This window comes from Anoplolepis gracilipes, chromosome 1, assembly GCF_047496725.1.
Source record: "Anoplolepis gracilipes chromosome 1, ASM4749672v1, whole genome shotgun sequence".
NCBI lineage: Eukaryota > Metazoa > Arthropoda > Insecta > Hymenoptera > Formicidae > Anoplolepis > Anoplolepis gracilipes.
This window is the reverse complement of record NC_132970.1, coordinates 8,435,085-8,454,564: the sequence shown is the minus strand read 5'-3', so window position 1 is coordinate 8,454,564 and position 19,480 is coordinate 8,435,085. Positions and strand designations below refer to the sequence as shown.

The window sequence follows — 19,480 nt, the reverse complement described above, 5'->3', positions numbered from 1 at the left end:
CGTGGCGCGAATGTGTTGACAAATTTGTGTTTGTCGCAAGCTTGAGAGCTACTTTCTGTAAAATCTTTCAAGACGAAAGTGCAGCTGCTTGGAATATGACACGCATACGAGCATATGTGAATAACGCTTTCGTTATATTAGTAAATACAGAAAGAAAAGTTCGTGAAAGGTGTTTGTCTTTAATTGAGAAATGAAAAAAAAGTCTCTTTGTCTTTGTTTGAATGCGTGAGATATTTGATTTCATAAAATCCTGATCAAGATTATGTATTATTAATAAAATCATTGTTTCTCATATTCTTTGAAATTTCATGAAAAGAATCATTAATTTTTATGTGTGTATTTAAATAATTCAAGAATTTAGATCTTTTTTCCATATTTGTATCCTTTACATTTGTTAAAAAATATATCATTACTGCTGATTTTTTTTCTAGAATGTCTCATACATTATCCATTAGTTTCGCGGATCTTTCCGTTTAGGAAAGAAGCTATTCATTCTCGAAACCGATTTTCACCTAAACGTTCCATCGAACACATCAAAACATGACACAGGTAGTTTCCCATTTGCATTAACATGCTCTTAAGAATCTGCCAATAAAATTTCATATGGATTTTAAAAGTACATAATAAAAAATTAGAAAATTAGAAAAGTATATAATTATAAATATATAATTAAAAAGATAATTTAAAAAGGATAAAACAAAATTAAAAAACTGGATATAAATTAACTTATAATAAAATAAAATAATTCTCAAATATTGCTAATAAAATTTATATATGTATATAAAATATATACAAAATTTGTATAATCTTGACAGAATAAATTCTTGATATTAAATGTTTAATAAAAAGGCATACGTTTTGAAATTTTGCAACGATAGCGATCCAAATTCGAATTTTGATTTCACGCTCTGGTTTTTGAAAAATTAAATTGCCTACAACTATCGGTAGGATTTTCGTGTTGTGAATGCGGATGAGTGCCTTGTTCTAATAACCTACTCCCACACCAGCCAGACCATTCCTTCGCTTGGTCGGTTGGTCGGTCCCCCAGCGAGATGTCCGATTCAGTCGTCGAGCGACCGGTTCCGGGCCTTGTTCGCCACAACGGGTCTGAATCACCCTCGATGCGGGAAAGCGGGGCCTTTGCTTCTTTCACACCAGGTAAGTACCAAGTAAAAAATTTACGAAGAGAGAACCAGTAATTTTTCATTTGCAAATATGCAATCGGTATAACATTCGTTCGAATTATCATTTGAGAAAGCACGTCAATTTGTTTATTGACTAGTTAAAGAAAATTAAACTTTCGTCGAATTTTCTAAAGACGAACATATATTATTGAATTGTAAATGTAAAGTTAATCTTTTATGTTTTATTATAGTTGCTTCATATCTTGAAGAGCTTTTTGTTTTAATATTATTGATTACTAAACTGTAGATACTTTTGTTCAGAAAAGAATTTCATGTCAAAGAATTTATCATTCTAATTTTCATTTTAAGAGATTCTGCATATTAATAGTGAAAGAAGGATATATATGTTAAAATTTATACCTGGATTATTAATATGCGATATATTAAATATCTGTATACTTTTATATGAAAGCAAGAAAAACTTTTATAATATTATGTGGTTCTAAAGATTTCCAGAACGTATGAAACTTTATGAGAAAGTACAGTGTCACACAATCTTATCTTGATGCAATCATAATATTTCACAGGAAAGTCAGAATAGCTTATATGTGTGGAGTCAGTAGCTTTTATACATGTGTCAAATTGTTTGAAATCTGAAAAGAAAATGTTGAGAGGAGAGTCATAACTTATTTTCCACAATTTTCAATTTTATATTTCTAGGTTCTTATCTTTCGAAGCAAATATTTATTCGAGATATCTATGATATCTCATGCGTGGAGTATCAGTTTAATAACCGGTTTAGTGAGCTCCTTCGTCATTGTGTCTCGTGGCTTTCGAATGCTGTTGGTATTTTTACGGCGATTTTACGTGTCTTGGCGGTGAGGCCGCGATCGATCAAGTAGCGAAATTAACGCTCTTACGACAGTCTGGTATACAATAGAGACTCTGCAGTATGCTCTGTATGAGACTCTCTCATTTAACCTTGATTAATATGCGCGTGTGTTCTTACGATTTCTAATGCAATTTCTTGTGTCGACTTGGTGTCAAGCGTTGTCGATTTGTTCTATATGTGTGTGTGTGTGAGTTCTCCGTTACTTTTCAACCAAAGTGTTTGTAATTCCGTACAGTGAGAAAGGTCATCAAACCTGTGCACAGTCTCTCTATTGCTTCTATGGTTGTTGACCCGCGAGAGAATACGTTGTGTAGTTGTCATTCTTATGTAAAATATTATATAAGTCTCAATTATATATTTTTTAGTATTTTGGAAAATACATAACAAAATATAGGATGTATAACAGTAGAAATGACAAAATCCACAAAAAATATGGTAATGATTAAGTGTGAGAATAAAATACAAGTTAAAAGAGGAAGAATTAAAGGACATTTCGTTTCCTTTTAGATGAAGCATAGTCTTCTCCTAGGTGTTGGCACAGCGTGAATCATTGTGTAGTTAGCATAGATATAACTAACGATCTACAGTGTCGAGAATTCATATGATTTGCATTGTATATCTACAAGAAAAAAATTCATATTAAAATGCACATTCTAGTATGTGTATAGATTTTCACGCGATTGCATCAATTGACATTTGGTTGGAGGGATTCTCATGTGAATTTGAATTTTTTTTACAGAGGCCGGCTTGTCTCGTGACCAGACATGCGTTTCCTCGTACTTAACTTGATGTTATTAATTGTGAACTTGCTGGTTGAAAAAGTTTCCGCCCATGGAAGACTGATAGAACCACCCTCGAGGGCCTCCATGTGGAGATACGGCTTCGACACACCTCACGATTACAACGACCATGAATGTTACTGCGGTGGCTTCACCAGGCAATGGCAGCGAAACAAAGGGAAATGCGGTATCTGTGGAGATCCCTGGGATTCTCCAACGGTGAGTCCATTTGAAAAAAAAAAACGCTAAATGTCAGTCGAAATCGCAAATCAGCACATGTTTAAAACAAGAATTAAAGTTTTGAATAAATACTATTTTTTTTTTTGTTTAAAGAAAAGGTTTTGAAACAATTCATACAATTTACGCATATACATGTAATGTTAAACATACACTATCAAAAAATTAAAGGGCTATTTTCTTCCATATAAAAAAAGAAGCCAATTTTGAAGTAGTTGCAACTTCCTTAAAAGTAATTCGAATAAGATCAATAAAGAAGCGTTTCAAAGTTTGAAGTGTCTAGTTTTAGAACTATTAAGCGAATTTAAATTCTTTCTATTCGTTACAAAATTACATTGTAAGAAAGCGACGTCCATCGATTGAACAAATTTTTCAAAAGTTTGTCCAAGAATACCAAATTAAAAATAAATCCTAGCATGATTTCATTAATTGGGTGTTAAAGATTAGAGTTTTAGCTTTAATTTATTTTTTTTAACGAATGTTCTATGATTTATTTTCGCTAAGATATTTATTATTAAAGCAAAATCGAGCTATTGACTTTGAACGCTTATAACTAGTGAAAAAATAATCGTGCAATAATCATTAAAAAATCAATTTAAAGAGAAAAGTTAGCACTTTAAAATGCTTCTATCGTTTTTCAATCATTATTCATTTTTAAAGCGTAATTGTTACTTAAAAATTAAGTAAGAATTGCACTTTTATCTTTTTTTATTTAAATCAATGAAAATTAATAAAAAAACGCTAAAATTTTCATGAACTCTACAACATTTACAAGTAAAAAGCATTCCTGTTACTCGTACAAAAGACTGAAGTGTTAAGTTTTTTTTCTGTAATTCAAAAAAGATTCCATAAAAATATACCTTATAACTTCTTATGGGATTAAATTGAAATTTTAAAACAGAAATGGGATGAAAAAAGAATTCTTAAATTCTCTTTAAAAAATTTTGGAATTTAAAAAGAATTCTTTTTGGATTCTTTGTGCTGTCTGGGTGTGCTTCATCGGCCTTGCGAATAAAAATTTGAGAATTTACGAATTATACACCGGGTAACATGGAAAGTCTTGTAAAGGTAGCATTAGTCTCGAGAATAATAATCCAACTACGATATATAATTATTTCGTGGCATGTTTCTTGCAACACTGACTACACACCATTATGCACGATTCCTCGCTTCGTTGACCGTGGAATATCACACAATACCACTAATGTCGACACATTTCCGAAAATTGTATGGTACAAATATGGTAGAAGATCTGCTTATCGACTACAAATTCTTTCTTTTATTTGTCCTAAATATTAAGATCAAGTTGCGCCAACATTTTGGATTTAAACGAGACTTAAACATTTATCTTTATCTTTCTTTTTAAATAAATAAAGAAGACACTTTTACGTCTTGTTTATAAAGTCAAAATACTGTTACAATCGGGCCTTAGTGCATTAAAAATTAGTTAAACAAAGTAGAAAAACTATTTGTGGATAAGCGAATAATTATATTAAGATAAATAAAATAAATGTAGATCATATAATTAATATGATTAATTAATGTTGATTCAACTAAATCTAATTGCTACAGTCGTCAACGAGCAAAACTTTCACCGTTCGTGAAAAGTACGAATACTTTATTATGATAATAACAGTTTTGACATTACTTTTAGACACTTTATTCATTTCTTCCTTTCTACCCCTATGAAAGAGAGTGAAATGCACATCAAATATCGCGAAGCGAATATTGTTATTCTGAATAAAGTTGCGCGTAATGATTTGTAACGAGAGAGAGAGGAAGATATATAATTACTTTTTTTACTATCTAATAATAATAGAGCGATTTCGCAACCAGTCATTGATTCACCTTAATATCTCAAATGTAAGCACTTGAGTACGAAATCACGTATTAAAAGTTTAGAAAAATTCAATCAATTTTATAATGCTAATTATTTTGTCAATCCATAAATTTATAAATCGCATAAAATGGAATCCATTCGATATAAGATTCTAAAATTTTGTTCCGAATCGTGAATTAGTTATCGTTTAAAATAATTTTTATTTTATTAAACAAATAATCCTGAAAATCCTCCACACTTGTATGTGACACATAAGGTCCCGGTAAACAATTTTTATATATAATCAGACAAAAATGGTCGTATCTAATTATACAAATTTATATACGAAATTTGTCTGTTTTATATATAATTATATATAATTATACATAAAATGTTGCAGGCATTGTGTATAAGTATGTATAAGCTTACATATACATATTTCTAATTGCAGCTATTAATCCATTTATATATAAATATACGTAGCTTTTTATACGGTATCATCCTATAATTATACATATTTTTGCACAATTGTGTAGAATACTGTATAATTATATTCAATTCTGCATAACTATACATAAGAAATTTTTTATCGGGGTAATAAAATTACAGACAGATAAGATTATAAAGTCAGAATTTTGATCTTACCTTAATTATAAATTATAGATTTAAACTGGGTTACAGAATCCATACACGAATGGAGATTTAAAAAAGAGACCGTTAATTAATCGCGCTTCTTTTGAAACTTTCGTGATTCGGTCTCGCGTTCCACCATCATCGCGTTTTCATTGCGAAATTTTTATATGCGGTACACTTGACCTTGATACGTATATTTGATATCGTACGGACGAAAGTAGCCCAAAACAGAAGTGAAATCTGTCTTCTTCCTCTTTCTCTCTTTTAACAATTGATTCACGTCATTTTCTTCTGTTTGACAAATGGGTTCCAAGAAAATTATTGCAATAAATAATACACAGATAGCAAAATATTTATAATAATTATTTAAATATTTTATAAATATTTTTAAGATTTTAGATTTTTAGATTGAAATAGATCAAAAATATTTACCATAAATATCTTAGTAAATATTTGAGAAATATTTATAAAATAATTACTATAAATCTTGATTTTTCATTTATTATAAATATTATATAAAATATTTCATCTATATTTAAAAAATATGCCGATTAAAAATTTTTATAAAATGTGTATAAAATATTTATATAAATTTTAAAAAAATATATTTTCATAAATATTTATAATAAATTTTGTGTGCTGTTTGGGTAATAATATATTAATATTAATAAAAGAATAAAAAAAGAGAAATATACATTGATGAAATAGAGGGGATTTTATTCTATTTCTATTTTACTTTATGTTTTTCAGCCACGTGCTCACGAGACGGGCGGCAAATACGGGAATGGCGTGATCGCTCGGCGTTACCGGACCGGATCAGTCATACCGGTCCGGGTGGAGCTGACGGCGAACCATCATGGCTACTTTGAGTTCCGCACCTGCGCGATGACCTACCGCGATCGGGAAGTCACTCAGGACTGTCTGGACCATTATCTGCTGTCCGCCGAGAACGGATCCACTCGTTACTATCCTGGTCCTGGTAACCGGGTTTTTGAAGGTTACTATAAGTTACCGGAAGGTCTGACTTGTGCCCAATGTGTCTTCCAGTGGCGATACATCGCCGGCAATAATTGGGGCGACTGCGGCAACGGCACAGGTATATAATACTATTCTTTGGTGTTTCGACTAAGGCTGTAAATAAGATTCGGATTTGCTGATATTCGGTTATCTGGATAATTAATTTAAAAATCGTCCAAATAATCTTAAGAATGCGATTAGCAGATTTTTCACCAATTAAAGAACACCCTGTATATGGCATAGTTGCGTGAAATGTGGACGATCAAAACCTTGAAAGTTGATATCTCGGTTGAATATGCAATTTGGAAAAATAAAACGTATCGTTTGATGAACTTAAAGCAAACGAGATTAGTTTAAAGTAAGTAAGTCAACAAATTGAATGTGATGTCTGGTATGCATTTACTGTCATATATTAAATGTGACAATAGCAACATTCCAAAGTACTTAAAATATCAATGTTGCAATAATTTAATCATTATTGATGCTTTGATGTCATCAAGATTCTATCGATGTAGTAGAAAGTGCTGTTACTTTATCCTGCATAATAAAAATGATTTAAGAATTACAACTTTCTTTACATAACACTGTCTTACTAATAAGCACAGCCTAGTTTATTTTATGTGTACTTAAAAATTGGCACGCGCGCTAATATAATTTGTGATATTTTTACGAAAAGATTTAAATTTTTTAATTTTTTTCAATATTATACAGGGTGACTCAGACTTACCGAATCACCTGTTAATGGTGGATTTCTGTCTCCAAATGGCCTCAGGAATCCAGCATTAACAGGTGATACGTTGTATATTTGGAAAAAAGTGCTATAAGCATTATTTATAATATTTATGTATGACCAGATAGAAAATATTCTTGTCTCGTCTCACATCGGACACAATTTCATGTTGTGAAATCGCACGATAATGTTTATAGGAGCGGTCGGATGCGGGCCTCAGGAGGAGTTTCGAGCCTGCGCCGACATTGTAATCGGTGACAACGAGACGGAGTTACAGCCGAAGCTACCGAAGCAGCCGGTGTCCACTTCTACCTACGACGAATCGTCGACAAGTTCACCGTTACCGAAATCCACCGGGCCGTACTGGCTCTTCAGCGTTGTCATCGCCGGTACGTGCCTGTTGGTGGTGCTGGCTGCTATGGCGTTGCTTTACACGTACTACTATCACGCTGGCAGAGCCAAAAAGTGGCTCATGGCGAGGAGATCTCTGGCCCAGGAGAATCCGCCACCGGTTGCTCCGCCGAGACACAAAAGGCATCATCACATATCAAATACGCAGCTGCAATTGTAGAACTTTGTACTACTCGATTATCACACATTTTGGAAAAAGGATAGTTATGTTTCGAATAACTCGATGTATGATATTCTCATGACGCTTGAAGTTTTTTCCTACTTTTGTAGTCATCACAGATTCAAATCCGTAAAGAATCGTGAACAGATCGCGTATCTCAAGCGATGTATTAATATTTTTATATTAAGCGCACATATTTTCTTGTATATATCAATTTTATTTTATATTAAAAGTATTTATTTTATATATAATCATATATACATATCTCTCTCTTGTATTATATATATTTTCCTTCCTAAAACATTCGGTATAGAAAAATTAATATGTATCGAGTTTAAATTGATTAATACTAGCTTAATATTTGCACAAAAGAAATTTTTGTAGTAGAAGTAAGTGTACAATTAAGTACAATTTATGTGACTGTTTAATGAATTTTGATGTACAGAATTTCTCATAGCTACCACATATTCAATACATATCCACTTGCACTTTCATCAGATTAGTTTTAAATTTACTGTAAGACAGATTCACTATAACTATATGTATATTGAAAAGATATTGTATTAATGCGTAGTCGCAATGTTGGTAAATCGAGATATTTTCTATATAATAGCAAGTTATTTTTTATTGAGAAACATATTCTTAAAATCTTGATTGCTCATTGATTGTGCGACTCCATTTCTATTTGGAGCTGTGCTGCTGTTACTGTTACTCGTCTTAACGTTACGCGGTACCATATATAGTAAGGTCTTGGGCAAACCAAATGTCGTACGGCTCGTTGTCGTTCCGCCCAATGACTTGACCTGTCTTTCATTTTCCTCCGTTTGGACTTTTTTGCGATCAGGTGGTTGACTTATCGCGACGCTGATTACTTTGTCTTGAATGGTTGTACCATCGGTAGCCAAAAGAGCTCTTGCAGCAGTCGCTTCATCGTAATACTCGACATAAGCTAAGCCCTTTGAGTGTCCATTACGATAAGTAACCAGACGAACTTCCTTCAAGTCTCCATGAACTTTGAATATTTCCTCGAGTTCCTCTTTTGTCGTCGTAAGCGGAAGTCCTGCAAAACATAATATTGAAAGAAATATTATTGGAAAATACTTGGAAGATTTGCATGAATAAATAACAGATTGATTACACGAAGAAACCTGTTTTGCAATTGTAATTTATTATATATTCTATAATTTGAGTTAAACTTTCGTATACCTTTAATAAAAAGTTTGTTCTTTTCGAGCGTAGAGCTAAATTTGAATCCAGAACTTCTGGTACTCTTATTAGGATCGCATCTTGAAATAAACATAGGACGTCCTTTTAAAGGCGTCCTGTCTAATTTCAAAGCTTCTTCTACAGCTTCCTGTACAATAGCGAGTATTAAAACAATATAAAATAATTTCCTTACCTAAATGCTTTAAAATTTACAAATGAGACATGAAAACGGAATTAGAGAGATATTGTAACAATAATTTCTACTTATATATTTTTCTAATAGTTTAATAATTTTTCTAATAATTTTCTTATAGTTCTTACTTTTTTGCATCTGTATGTAGTTCCGTTTTCATTCATAGTTTTCTTTCATCAATCAATAAAGTAATACATACTGCACTGCTCAATTGTACATAGCAGAATCCCTTGCTACGTCCTTTGTAGTCCTTAATCATCTTGAATAACGTTATCGGTTCAGCTGGTTGCAAAATGTCTCTAACTTCGTCTTCAGTCGCTGTATAATCTAAATTGCTAACAAAAACTGTAATATTATTATTTACTTCATGCTGGTTATTTTTATCATCCACATCATTATCTTTTGTTGTCTGATAACCAGGCGGTGGTGGGATCTTTGGTGTTGACTCCTCTTGAGATTTGTCAGTTGTTTCTTTAGCATCAAAATTCAAGCGGCTTTCACGTAATTTGGGTTTCGTTTGCACATCAGTTTTTACGATTTTTGATGGAGAAGTTCCTAAAGTTTGCCACTTGCCAATATCATTCGCCTTTCTTTTACTCGCTTTCTTGTTTTGCATAGACCATTCATCTTGAGAAAGAACTTGTTGTGCTTTTTGCCTTTCTTCTTTAACTTTATCAAGCTTCTCCTTCGTTTTTGTTTCACAGAGTTCCATTTGCTCTAAAGTTCCTTCATCACGTTCAAAATCTACCCATGCATTTACAATACTTTCTGGCCAGTCTTTTACGGAAGCCAAAGCTTTCTGATATAGTTTCCTTAAATGTTTTGTATCTCCGTAGCATCTACGAATAAGTAAAAAAACCGAATTACAAATAGAGGGTTACTAAATAGAAAAATTAGCATCTTTCAAAAATAAGCATAATTACTTTTCTAGCGATATATATTCCAACCAATAAGAAACTGTGACAGAATGTCCTAGTGAAAGAATATCAGCCCATAGTGTCCTAGCCTTTTCCATGTTATTTGCATGTATCGCTTCAGTTCTTGCCCAATATTGCAAGATAATGCAATTGGGATCGCCATCCAAGCCAAAGTACTTTGCCAGATGCTCGCATGCTTTGTTGAATGTATTACGAATGATATCTAAGTGTTTCTCTTTCTCTTCGTCTGAACATCGTTCGATTCTACGCCGCAAATATTCAAGATATATAATCCATAGATTTCGATAATCCTCTGCCATCGAGAAGCCATTTGATAAGGCATTCTCTAATAACTTTTGCACTTCCAATATAGGCCTTTCCCATCTTTCGTACGATCTTATCCATTTTTGCCAAACCTTTGAACACCATGAAATGTTCCTTGATGTTCTCTGATAAACTGAATCTAATATAGATTCAATCTTTATTTTGTCTTCAAGATAGGTAAGATAGTCCAACCAGATTGACTCATCTAAACTCAGATCGGTTACTGCTCTCTCATACAGAACTGTAATACGTCCTGGATCATGTTGCTGTTTTTCATATAGTAAGTATCCTTTGTAAGCATCAAGCAGTTCACTTTCTCCTTGTGCAGAGCTGAGTTTTTCTTCATAAGGAATAAGCAAGTTCAACTTTTTGGAAGCTTGTTCATATCCTCTTAGCACATTCTTATCGTCGATAATAGCTTCTATACCATCTCCTGTGAGCCAGGATTGATATTCCTCATAAGTCTTCTTCATATCTAAAAGAGGACATGCTAACTGACGTTGGAATAAATTGCCAATACGTCCCAACTGTTCCTTCTTTTCTGTCACATTTGCACTATCGATCTAAACATATAAATTTAAGAATTATTTTTAAAAAATGGAGAAAGATAACTCTGATAATAGAGAATCTGTGCCTCTGTATATATAAACTACTATATTTTTTTACCAGCGTAAGTAAAACAGTTTCAAATTCTCGAAATGCTTCCCATATTATCGCTCCTTTAATGGTGTGCAATCCAACAGCAGTTAGCGCGCGTTCAAAAAGTTCACGAACATTCTCAGCTGCATCTTTTTCTGTCCCCATATTTCCAATACTAAAATGCAGGTATTCCAGCCATACCTCTACAGCTAAAAGCATATATTGCAATGTTATAATCTCTTATAATACTTAGTTGCAGAAAAATATAGTAGAACAATTTTAAATTGATAGAACTCAGTGCGATAAAGTAAAGACTTACAAGTGTAATCTTTAACAGCTCGCTCGCATAGTTTTACCACCTCGGTCTTTTGCTCTGGAGTAACTGCCAGCTTGATCTCATCTTGCATACAGGAAAGCCAAAGATCGGGACTCAATGGATACATTTTGCTCATATTATCCCGAGCAGCTCGCAGACGATCCAGCTCACCCATGTTGTGCAACTTGTTGATCAGAGCTACGTGAGTAGCATAATCGTATGGATTCTCTGTCAGGGAAGCTTGCAGGGATTTTACTTCTGCCTCATCGGCAGCCTCATCGTCGTCGCTGTCAGATCCATCATCGTCGATTTTCTCGTCGATTTCTTCCTCTGATTCGCCCCTCGTCATCTCATCGTCGACCTCGTCCGCGACTTCTTCTCGACGATCTTTTGAGTTATCTTCCTCGTTTGCGATATCCATCTTCTCCTCCATTCTTCTTAAGATGACAGCTTATTGTTGCCTAGGAATCGCTACGTATAAAATCGTTCTGTCGTAATTGAAAAATCACCATAGACGACGGACGACGGTCGTTGACGTAAGAAAGGTTATGTTTATGTGCTTTTTTTGTAGCAAGAGTCGAGAATCGAAGTAATAGCAGGTGCGACATATGTGATTGAGATACTGCAAGGCCTGATTCCTACAGAAGGCACTTGCAAACAAAAACGCATCAACAAAAGTAAGTTTTATAAAGTTTTATTTAAAAAAGTTTTTCTTTAATTTTATTAATATTTTTTGTTTTTATTTTTTGTTAGTTTGAAAAAATATTTAAGATCACAAAAACGGTAACACACTTTTATAATATGCAGAATTCTATTATATACGGATTCAACTTGCACAAAAGTACGCAAGATGCTCTTGAATGGATGGTCTTGATCAAGGAAGAATTAGGATCAGATTGGTTGACAAATTGTCTTTTCAGGATTGGTGCATCTAGTTTGATGGATAATATCATCGGTGCCATTCATGAAACATTTGCACAGTGTGTTGCAAAAAATGATTTAAAAGGTGTAACTATAGAAAAAGTTGAAAAAAGAAAATCTAAAAAAGAGAGTTAAATCAGGATGGAACAAATGGACAAAATGTTTTTATATTATCTTTGTAAACTCTTTGAAATGATTCTTGGAATATGTTAATTTGTATTAATAAATTTAATAGCATTTTAAATTACTTTAAGAAAGATCTGATCTGATCCATACGGGAAGGTCGTTAGCCCACGAGCCTGATAGCGCACAACCACACATATCGGCCGATGCTTAAGGTAACCAGCACAGTTGACCAATCAGAAGGTCCTAGTGTTCTAACTGACCAATTAGCAACACTCGTGCGCTATCGGATCCCGTCCATCCATACAACAATATGGCACGACTTGTTATTTTGCTTTTTCTATTTAATTATAATTCCCTTACTTAAATATTTTATAGTTAGTCCAATTTCTTTATATATGCAGCTCTATAAATAATGTCTTCACACGTCATAAACATTAAGATTTTATCAATTTTAAATATTTACTGATGTTTTGTCTATTTATAATTACATAAGATATCTCCTTTTATATACGTCGGAATTTGAAGCAAAACCATCCATTTTTATCGCAAACCAATTTCATTAAACTGAATAGCTTTTTGAAGGACATTTAAATTATGAAATAAAAACATTGTGCTTCCTTCAATATTATTAATTGATGAATTAAATTTTTTTATATATATCTTGCTTATTTTGTTACAGGATCTGCAACATAACGAATTTTTGAAACTTATAAGAAAGTCGTTATATTATTCTAAATTACCAAAAATTAACTGCCTAAGTTTACCAGTTACTGGTTAGTATAATATTAAATTGTAAATTATTATAATTTATTGGTCGTATATATGATTTTTACATGATTTTATTGTATATATTTTTTTGTAATATATATTATGTACAAAAATAAACTTAATGTTATTAATTTAAAAAACTAAGCTTCATATAAATTTATTTTTATGTTTTCAGAATTGGCAGCTGAGTTTTTTACAAAAGCAAAGAGTGGTCATACATTAGAAAAACTCAATGTGGAGGAAGCAAGCAGAATATCTAGAAATGCATGTGTTTCTCCTTGCTCACTTGTATTAGCTCTACTGTATATTGAAAGATTAAGAAACTGTAATCCAGAATATCTTCAGCAAATAGCACCATCCGAGCTATTCTTAGTTTCTTTGGTAATTACTTTTTCGTGGTTACAACTATTACTTCAATTTTAGTTAGATTTTAAAAATAATTTGCATGAATATTACGATATTGTTTAAATGGATTTTTATCAAAATTATTAGATGGTAGCCAGTAAATTTCTTTCTCTCATCATCTCACAATGATGGCGAAGAAGACGAAGTTTTCAATAAGGAATGGGCAAATTCAGGACAAGTGACTATATCTCGGATGAATAAATTGGAAAAAGATTTTCTTGCTGCAATCATAAGTACACATTGTTATATATCATAGTTTCAAATTATAAAATATATCGTTACTTACAATAAGTTATATAATAAAACTGATTACATCTCGAGTGTATAAAATTTTGACTTAATTGTAACTGGCATTTGAACTTTCTCTATCTTAATTGCTTATTTTCAATTTATAAGTGTTTCTATAAGATAAAATTGAATTATCCACATTAAAGCATTTAATTAAATAAGTTTTTTAAAACTGTATATGTTATAAAAAATAAAAATCAAATTACTATAGCCTTATTTATTCATAATGAAACTTACCAACTTAATAAAAAATCGTCTACTATTGTCCTAATTAAAATAATTATTATTTATCAGAGGATATTCTATTTTTTATGCTACAGGATTGGACAGTATTAGTGCAGCATCAAAACTTTTGGCAAAAATTACGACTAGAGAAAAACATAGCGTATCGAGAAGTACAAAAGCGTGGATGGTGCTCATATACAGAGTTGAATTATCTATTAAATTCTGTTCAACTGATTGCAATCGCGCAAACGCTAATAAACGTCTCTTCAATCTGCTTGGTGACTTATGCTACTGGTTTGGTAACTCTCGTGGGATCCACTCTGATTGCTCATTTCGTTATACAAAGTTGTTTACCTGGAGTATCACTAAGTTCAGGACAATCTGCAAATCTGCAAACGAATTTCATATCAACCGATTTAATTGATGTAGCGATGAATGCACGATCCCAAGAAATCAACGACGACGATCTTCCGATATCCAGCTTATTGATCCAAAACGAGAATGTTGATTATTCTGCAGAAATCAACGATAATGATGACGAAATAGCTAGTTGGCAGTGGTGGCTCAATTCTATGATGACTTGGCTGCCCGATTACTGCATTTTGAAAGACGATGTCGAGCTCACGAATTCTACTGGGAGATTGTACATTCCCAAAGCCAAATTTTCATTTAATTTAACGCAAGCTATGAAGATAAGGAAGATGGAAAAGATAGACAAGATGAAGGATTTTGCACCAGAAGACTATCGCCGCAATGTAAATTGGAAGGAAGCATTAGGAAACATAATCTCAATCAGGTTGATAATTGAAAACGATCGGGCCAATTATATTATGAAAATCGTTCAATCATCGATATTTTTAAATATTTACTATTAGCTTCTTGATAACGTTTTGTCCATCAAACAATCTCTTTCACAAGACATAGACATATATCTATATTTTTTGTACTAACTTTTTGTAATGTAACATTCAATACTAACAAACGTGTTTTTCCAAATAAATATCTGATATTGCATACTAGCAGAGAGAACATGTGTGCTTTTATCATCTAAAGACATCAAATATTAATATGGTTTATTTGATTTATTTTATATGGTTTATTTTATATCAAATAAATCAATAATACGAATGAAAACAATTAACTTGGAAGTTGACATTAAAACTATTTTCTTTTCTAATTTCATTTCTACATAAGAAATTATAAAAGAAAATTAATTTCTTTAATTGCTTTTACTTAATAAAATCAATGCTGGATTAAAATGTTAACATAGTACTATGCCGAGAAAATCTATTGTTTTAATAATTAAAAAAATTATGATCTTACACACACATTTTTTGTTCTCTATACAGCCTATAACATCACATCCTATACATTTATATATTAAATACATTGTTGGGCCAATTGTGTTATTTTGGCAGTTAAACATTAAAATTATAGACATCTACAGGCAGTTAAACACATTAAAATTAGAGAAATCTATAGGCCTTTTTGAAACAAAGTGCTTACTATAAGTTAGTTGCTTACGGTCCCATGTGATAATTAACTTAATTCGTTTCTCAGTCGTTTTTTCAAGCAATTCAGCTACTGCGGAAAAGCGCGGCTATCGGTATAGGCGTCATACCAATGAGGCATCCGATTGTAACTCCGATGACTCGACCCTGTATTAAATGGAAAAATTGCTGATATGAGTTGTTATAAAAAATTTCATTATTAAATAAAAAATTTATGTCAAATTTTAATTCTCTCAAAATCTCTTTGTGCAAAAATAGTTATAATGTTTCAATACCCCCTGTCATGTAATTGTACTATTTCTCTTAAATTTTATAAACTAAAATGTATATATATATATATATCGAGAATTTCAACCTAACATAACGTATAAGATGTATCAAAGTTCTATATGCCTTACCATCTATAACAAAGTTACGTACTAATTGCTCTAATAATTATGGAAATAAATATACAGAAATATTCCTATGTATCAAATGCAAATTTTAAACCGTTTTTTTCTTATTCTCGTAAAGTTGCGATTTCGGGCTTACATCCCTTTGTTATAACATTTTCAATACACATATATTAAAGTTATAATTTCAATAAACAATAAACAAAATAAATTTTTATATATCTACTGCTATACTCGAGGGTAATAATTTAACATACATATGACGAAGCAATCATACCAGGTTTGCAGCTATCCGTGTCCTGGGTAGATTCAGTTGCGCTAATGTCAACTTAGGCGCCTTAAAGCCGACTTTTTGGGCAAACATCTCAACGTAATGCACCGACCCGATTCCAATGACATCGGATACCGTGTTGCCCAACGCGGCCGCTGCCATAGTCGAGATTGGAAACCTTCTGTTTAGCACCAGCTCGATTTGATCGCCCTGAAACATTGATCTTAAAAGTCGGTACACAATAGAATAATAAAACCCTATGAGATACATACAGCAACAATCATGATGAAGTTGTCAAGAAAACCGAATCCGACGAACGGAATTGCGTTCGCGATCGCGACTGCAAAAATACAATTATTGTCTGAGATTATTTACAATTTTCACCGGAATTATTTAAGAGAAATCTAAATTATTATATATATCAATTTTTGTATATTTTGCACATTTAAAGCTTTATTAAAATAAGGTCTTTTTCAAACATAAAATCTCTTTATTTTGCTCGAATTTATGCTGTTAAAGTAATATTAATTGTGTAATAAGCTTCAATATCATATATTAAAACTTATTTTAAAGATTTTGATGCATTTATGCATGTGTATTCAATTGTAATCTTAAAAAATATATAGAATTATTAAATATTTATATGTGAAAAGCCTCTAAATAATATAAATAATTACTGTGTCATTATATATATTATATGACATATATTATATACATATATATATTATATATAATGTCATTATATGTAATAGCTAACTTACAATAATTGTTTTACATAGCACAACATTTTTTAGTATCATACAAGGAAGCAAGCAAGAGTAAGGGACAAATACAACTAATTGTTTACTGACAAATATATATCAAACAACTATGACATAGAAAATAGTACATACCTAGCATCAGATCTTTTGTAGTTGGTTCTGGAACGTTTTCAACTGCAACAAGAAAAAATAAAATATAAATCTACAATTGTTCAGCTAGAAATGTATATACAATTGTTTAATAAAACTACCAAGCATGACATACTACAAGATGAATTTAGTCTACTCTTTGCATATACAATTTGATATTTGAAGTGATGTATTTTTTAGTAAAAATATTTCAAATAAGGAGAAATTTTCTTAAGAAATTTTTTAGAGAAAAGGGAAAACTGTTGAATAATTATTTCTAATGATATATCATAGGAAAAGTACATATAGAATATAGAAATAAGAAAAGGTTTTCGTGCCTGCAGAGAAAATCCTTAAACTTTTGCAAAAGTATATAATCATTTTAGCATAATGAAAGTACAAGTCTGTATAATGTGGAATAGTTTTAAAATAATTTAAGGAAACAATTACTTCGAAAATATTAGAAATTTTATGATATTGGGAAATAAAATGTGTAAAAGAAGAAAAAATTTTATATATATATATATATATATATATATATATAAATTATATATAAATATTATATATAAATTAACTTCTACAGGAGAAAAATTGTTTAAAAAAAGAAACAAAGAAAAGTGTTCAAAATATTACCTAACTGTGGTACTGTGGTTGACCGTGAAACATCCAAAAAGTTGTGTCAGAATAAAAGTAGGCAAGAGGGTTAGTGTATTAGAAAAAGAGAAAGAGTAGAAAGAGAATGAGAGAACAAGGAAAGTGTAACTTACAGAATAACATCCATGGAGATCGCATTGCAGGAAAAGATATTCCATTATATCCAAAGATAAATAACAGTCGAGGGTGTTAATTTTATTTGCGACATCTATAGATGATAAATCTAAGTTAATGTTTGTAATACTTCACGAATGTAAAAAACGAAGACAGGTACACTGCATCAAAGATATTGAAATAAAACTGCTTTCTTCTTCAACAGCTTTGACAAATAGGACATATGATTTAAATGATAAATAGGAATTCTTACCATACTTGCGATTTAACCAGTCATCTGGCATAGGACAGTAGGTTCCTGTAGGATCCACCTCGCCCAGTGATGGTAGTTTGCTAGGTCTGCCAAGTTTGCTCCTCCATCGAAAAGCTGCCAATTGACCTAGCAAAAAGACAAAAATTTTACATTAAATATTTTATATAAAATTATATAATAAAACAATATAATAAAGCTTTTTAAAATTATAATTATAAATATGTTTTCTACTATTTTCTATAAATCTTGAGTCGCAAGGTAAAATACATAGTATCATGTTAAATAAAAATCGTTTATTTAACAGCAAAATTTTTTAGTCTCCATAAACAATATACTTACCTTCATAACCAGCTTTGTCCTCCTCTGACTTGTATTCATTTAATGCTGCCAAAAACAGCTTACGTTCTTCCGAGGTGAGTTTCGAAGTCAATTCCTTTGCTTGTTGCTTTGTCAAAGCTTCAATGACAATGTCGGAAGAGATTGGAGTTTTCACAGAAAACTTTTTACTCAGAACGTCGACGATACATGACGACGTGGGGCAACATCGCGACAATGCATTGTTTGTAAATGTTTTATTGTGATTATTAGAATAACGCGATTGTTTGACGTTGAGTTGCACGATGTCCATCGAAACAAATCCTCGCCGACTTAAAGTTGTCATCGATACGCACATCTTGTTAATATTCGAAAATTTTAATTGACGTTTCAAACAAGATCTGATTTATTCGTTGAATCGTGGAATATCTGGCGTATTATCTTGATAAGAAAGCCTCTTGAAAATTATCTGGAACAAATCGATGAATGTAGGAAAGGGTCCAAGGACCAGCTCTGACATCGGACGGTTTTCGAGGCGATGACGTCAAACGCAAAGAAATTCGAACCCACGCATAATAATGACAGAAGGGATAAACGCGCACATGCGTTGTAAATATATGACACGTGACACAATCTCATATTTAATATAGATTTTTTTTTTTTTTTTGAGTTTACATATTTTTTCAGCTGAACTGGCTGCACTAGTTTAGAATTTATCCTTTTCCCTACAGACCTCTGACAGCTGACAGCTGACAGCTGAAAATACTGAATTATATATGCATTTGAAGAGGCATTGGCTGCTTGGCTCTAAGCAGAAAACGTGGCAAGGATAAATAGATATTTAGAGGTAGACTGTCTTCTTTCTTCACATTACTGCGCCTGCGCAGAACATAGCAAACACTGACAAGATATTTGACGGCCCAGCAGATGACAGCTTGCTACCGCTATCA

General features: G+C 31.9%; 4 protein-coding genes across 13 annotated transcripts; 2 read left to right on the top strand and 2 right to left on the bottom strand.

Moving 5' to 3' along the window:
* Positions 1-880: 880 nt before the first annotated feature.
* Positions 881-8,058, top strand: LOC140672660 (uncharacterized). 6 transcript variants are annotated; one of them, XM_072904993.1, is made up of 4 exons: positions 881-1,158; positions 2,756-3,014; positions 6,235-6,580; positions 7,429-8,058. In XM_072904993.1, exons 2-4 carry the CDS (start codon positions 2,781-2,783, stop codon positions 7,800-7,802), a joined length of 954 nt encoding a protein of 317 aa, XP_072761094.1. In that variant the 5' UTR covers positions 881-1,158; positions 2,756-2,780; the 3' UTR covers positions 7,803-8,058. The 6 variants fall into 6 exon arrangements, with proteins under 6 accessions (XP_072761094.1, XP_072761102.1, XP_072761130.1 ...); XM_072905001.1 differs by lacking the exon at positions 881-1,158 and adding an exon at positions 1,910-2,053; XM_072905029.1 differs by lacking the exon at positions 881-1,158 and adding an exon at positions 2,068-2,083.
* Positions 8,059-8,208: 150 nt separating this feature from the next.
* Positions 8,209-12,632, bottom strand: LOC140672635 (squamous cell carcinoma antigen recognized by T-cells 3). Of its 3 annotated transcripts, none has more exons than XM_072904956.1 (7): positions 12,567-12,632; positions 11,401-11,868; positions 11,109-11,290; positions 10,125-11,005; positions 9,401-10,040; positions 9,009-9,156; positions 8,209-8,862 (listed from the first exon to the last, which is right to left on the bottom strand). In XM_072904956.1, the coding sequence occupies exons 2-7, from the start codon at positions 11,828-11,830 to the stop codon at positions 8,420-8,422; spliced, it is 2,724 nt and encodes a 907-aa protein (XP_072761057.1). In that variant the 5' UTR covers positions 11,831-11,868; positions 12,567-12,632; the 3' UTR covers positions 8,209-8,419. The 3 variants fall into 3 exon arrangements, with proteins under 3 accessions (XP_072761057.1, XP_072761048.1, XP_072761043.1); XM_072904947.1 differs by having other exon boundaries at positions 11,401-12,047; positions 12,567-12,603; XM_072904942.1 differs by lacking the exon at positions 12,567-12,632 and adding an exon at positions 12,190-12,465 and having other exon boundaries at positions 11,401-12,047.
* A 196-nt stretch (positions 12,633-12,828) lies between these two features.
* LOC140672718 (protein CNPPD1-like) lies at positions 12,829-15,005 on the top strand. Its single transcript, XM_072905103.1, is given in 6 exon segments — positions 12,829-12,868; positions 13,124-13,217; positions 13,388-13,593; positions 13,705-13,737; positions 13,739-13,846; positions 14,226-15,005. Coding segments are annotated over 6 exon segments (1,233 nt in total). The 5' UTR covers positions 12,829-12,856.
* LOC140672685 (uncharacterized) lies at positions 14,983-19,391 on the bottom strand. Of its 3 annotated transcripts, XM_072905061.1 has the most exons (7): positions 19,264-19,391; positions 18,555-18,999; positions 18,216-18,341; positions 17,198-17,239; positions 16,577-16,644; positions 16,311-16,514; positions 14,983-15,788 (listed from the first exon to the last, which is right to left on the bottom strand). In XM_072905061.1, the coding sequence occupies exons 2-7, from the start codon at positions 18,886-18,888 to the stop codon at positions 15,708-15,710; spliced, it is 855 nt and encodes a 284-aa protein (XP_072761162.1). In that variant the 5' UTR covers positions 18,889-18,999; positions 19,264-19,391; the 3' UTR covers positions 14,983-15,707. The 3 variants fall into 3 exon arrangements, with proteins under 3 accessions (XP_072761162.1, XP_072761152.1, XP_072761173.1); XM_072905051.1 differs by having other exon boundaries at positions 18,555-19,385; XM_072905072.1 differs by having other exon boundaries at positions 17,198-17,224; positions 18,555-19,384.
* Positions 19,392-19,480: the final 89 nt, after the last annotated feature.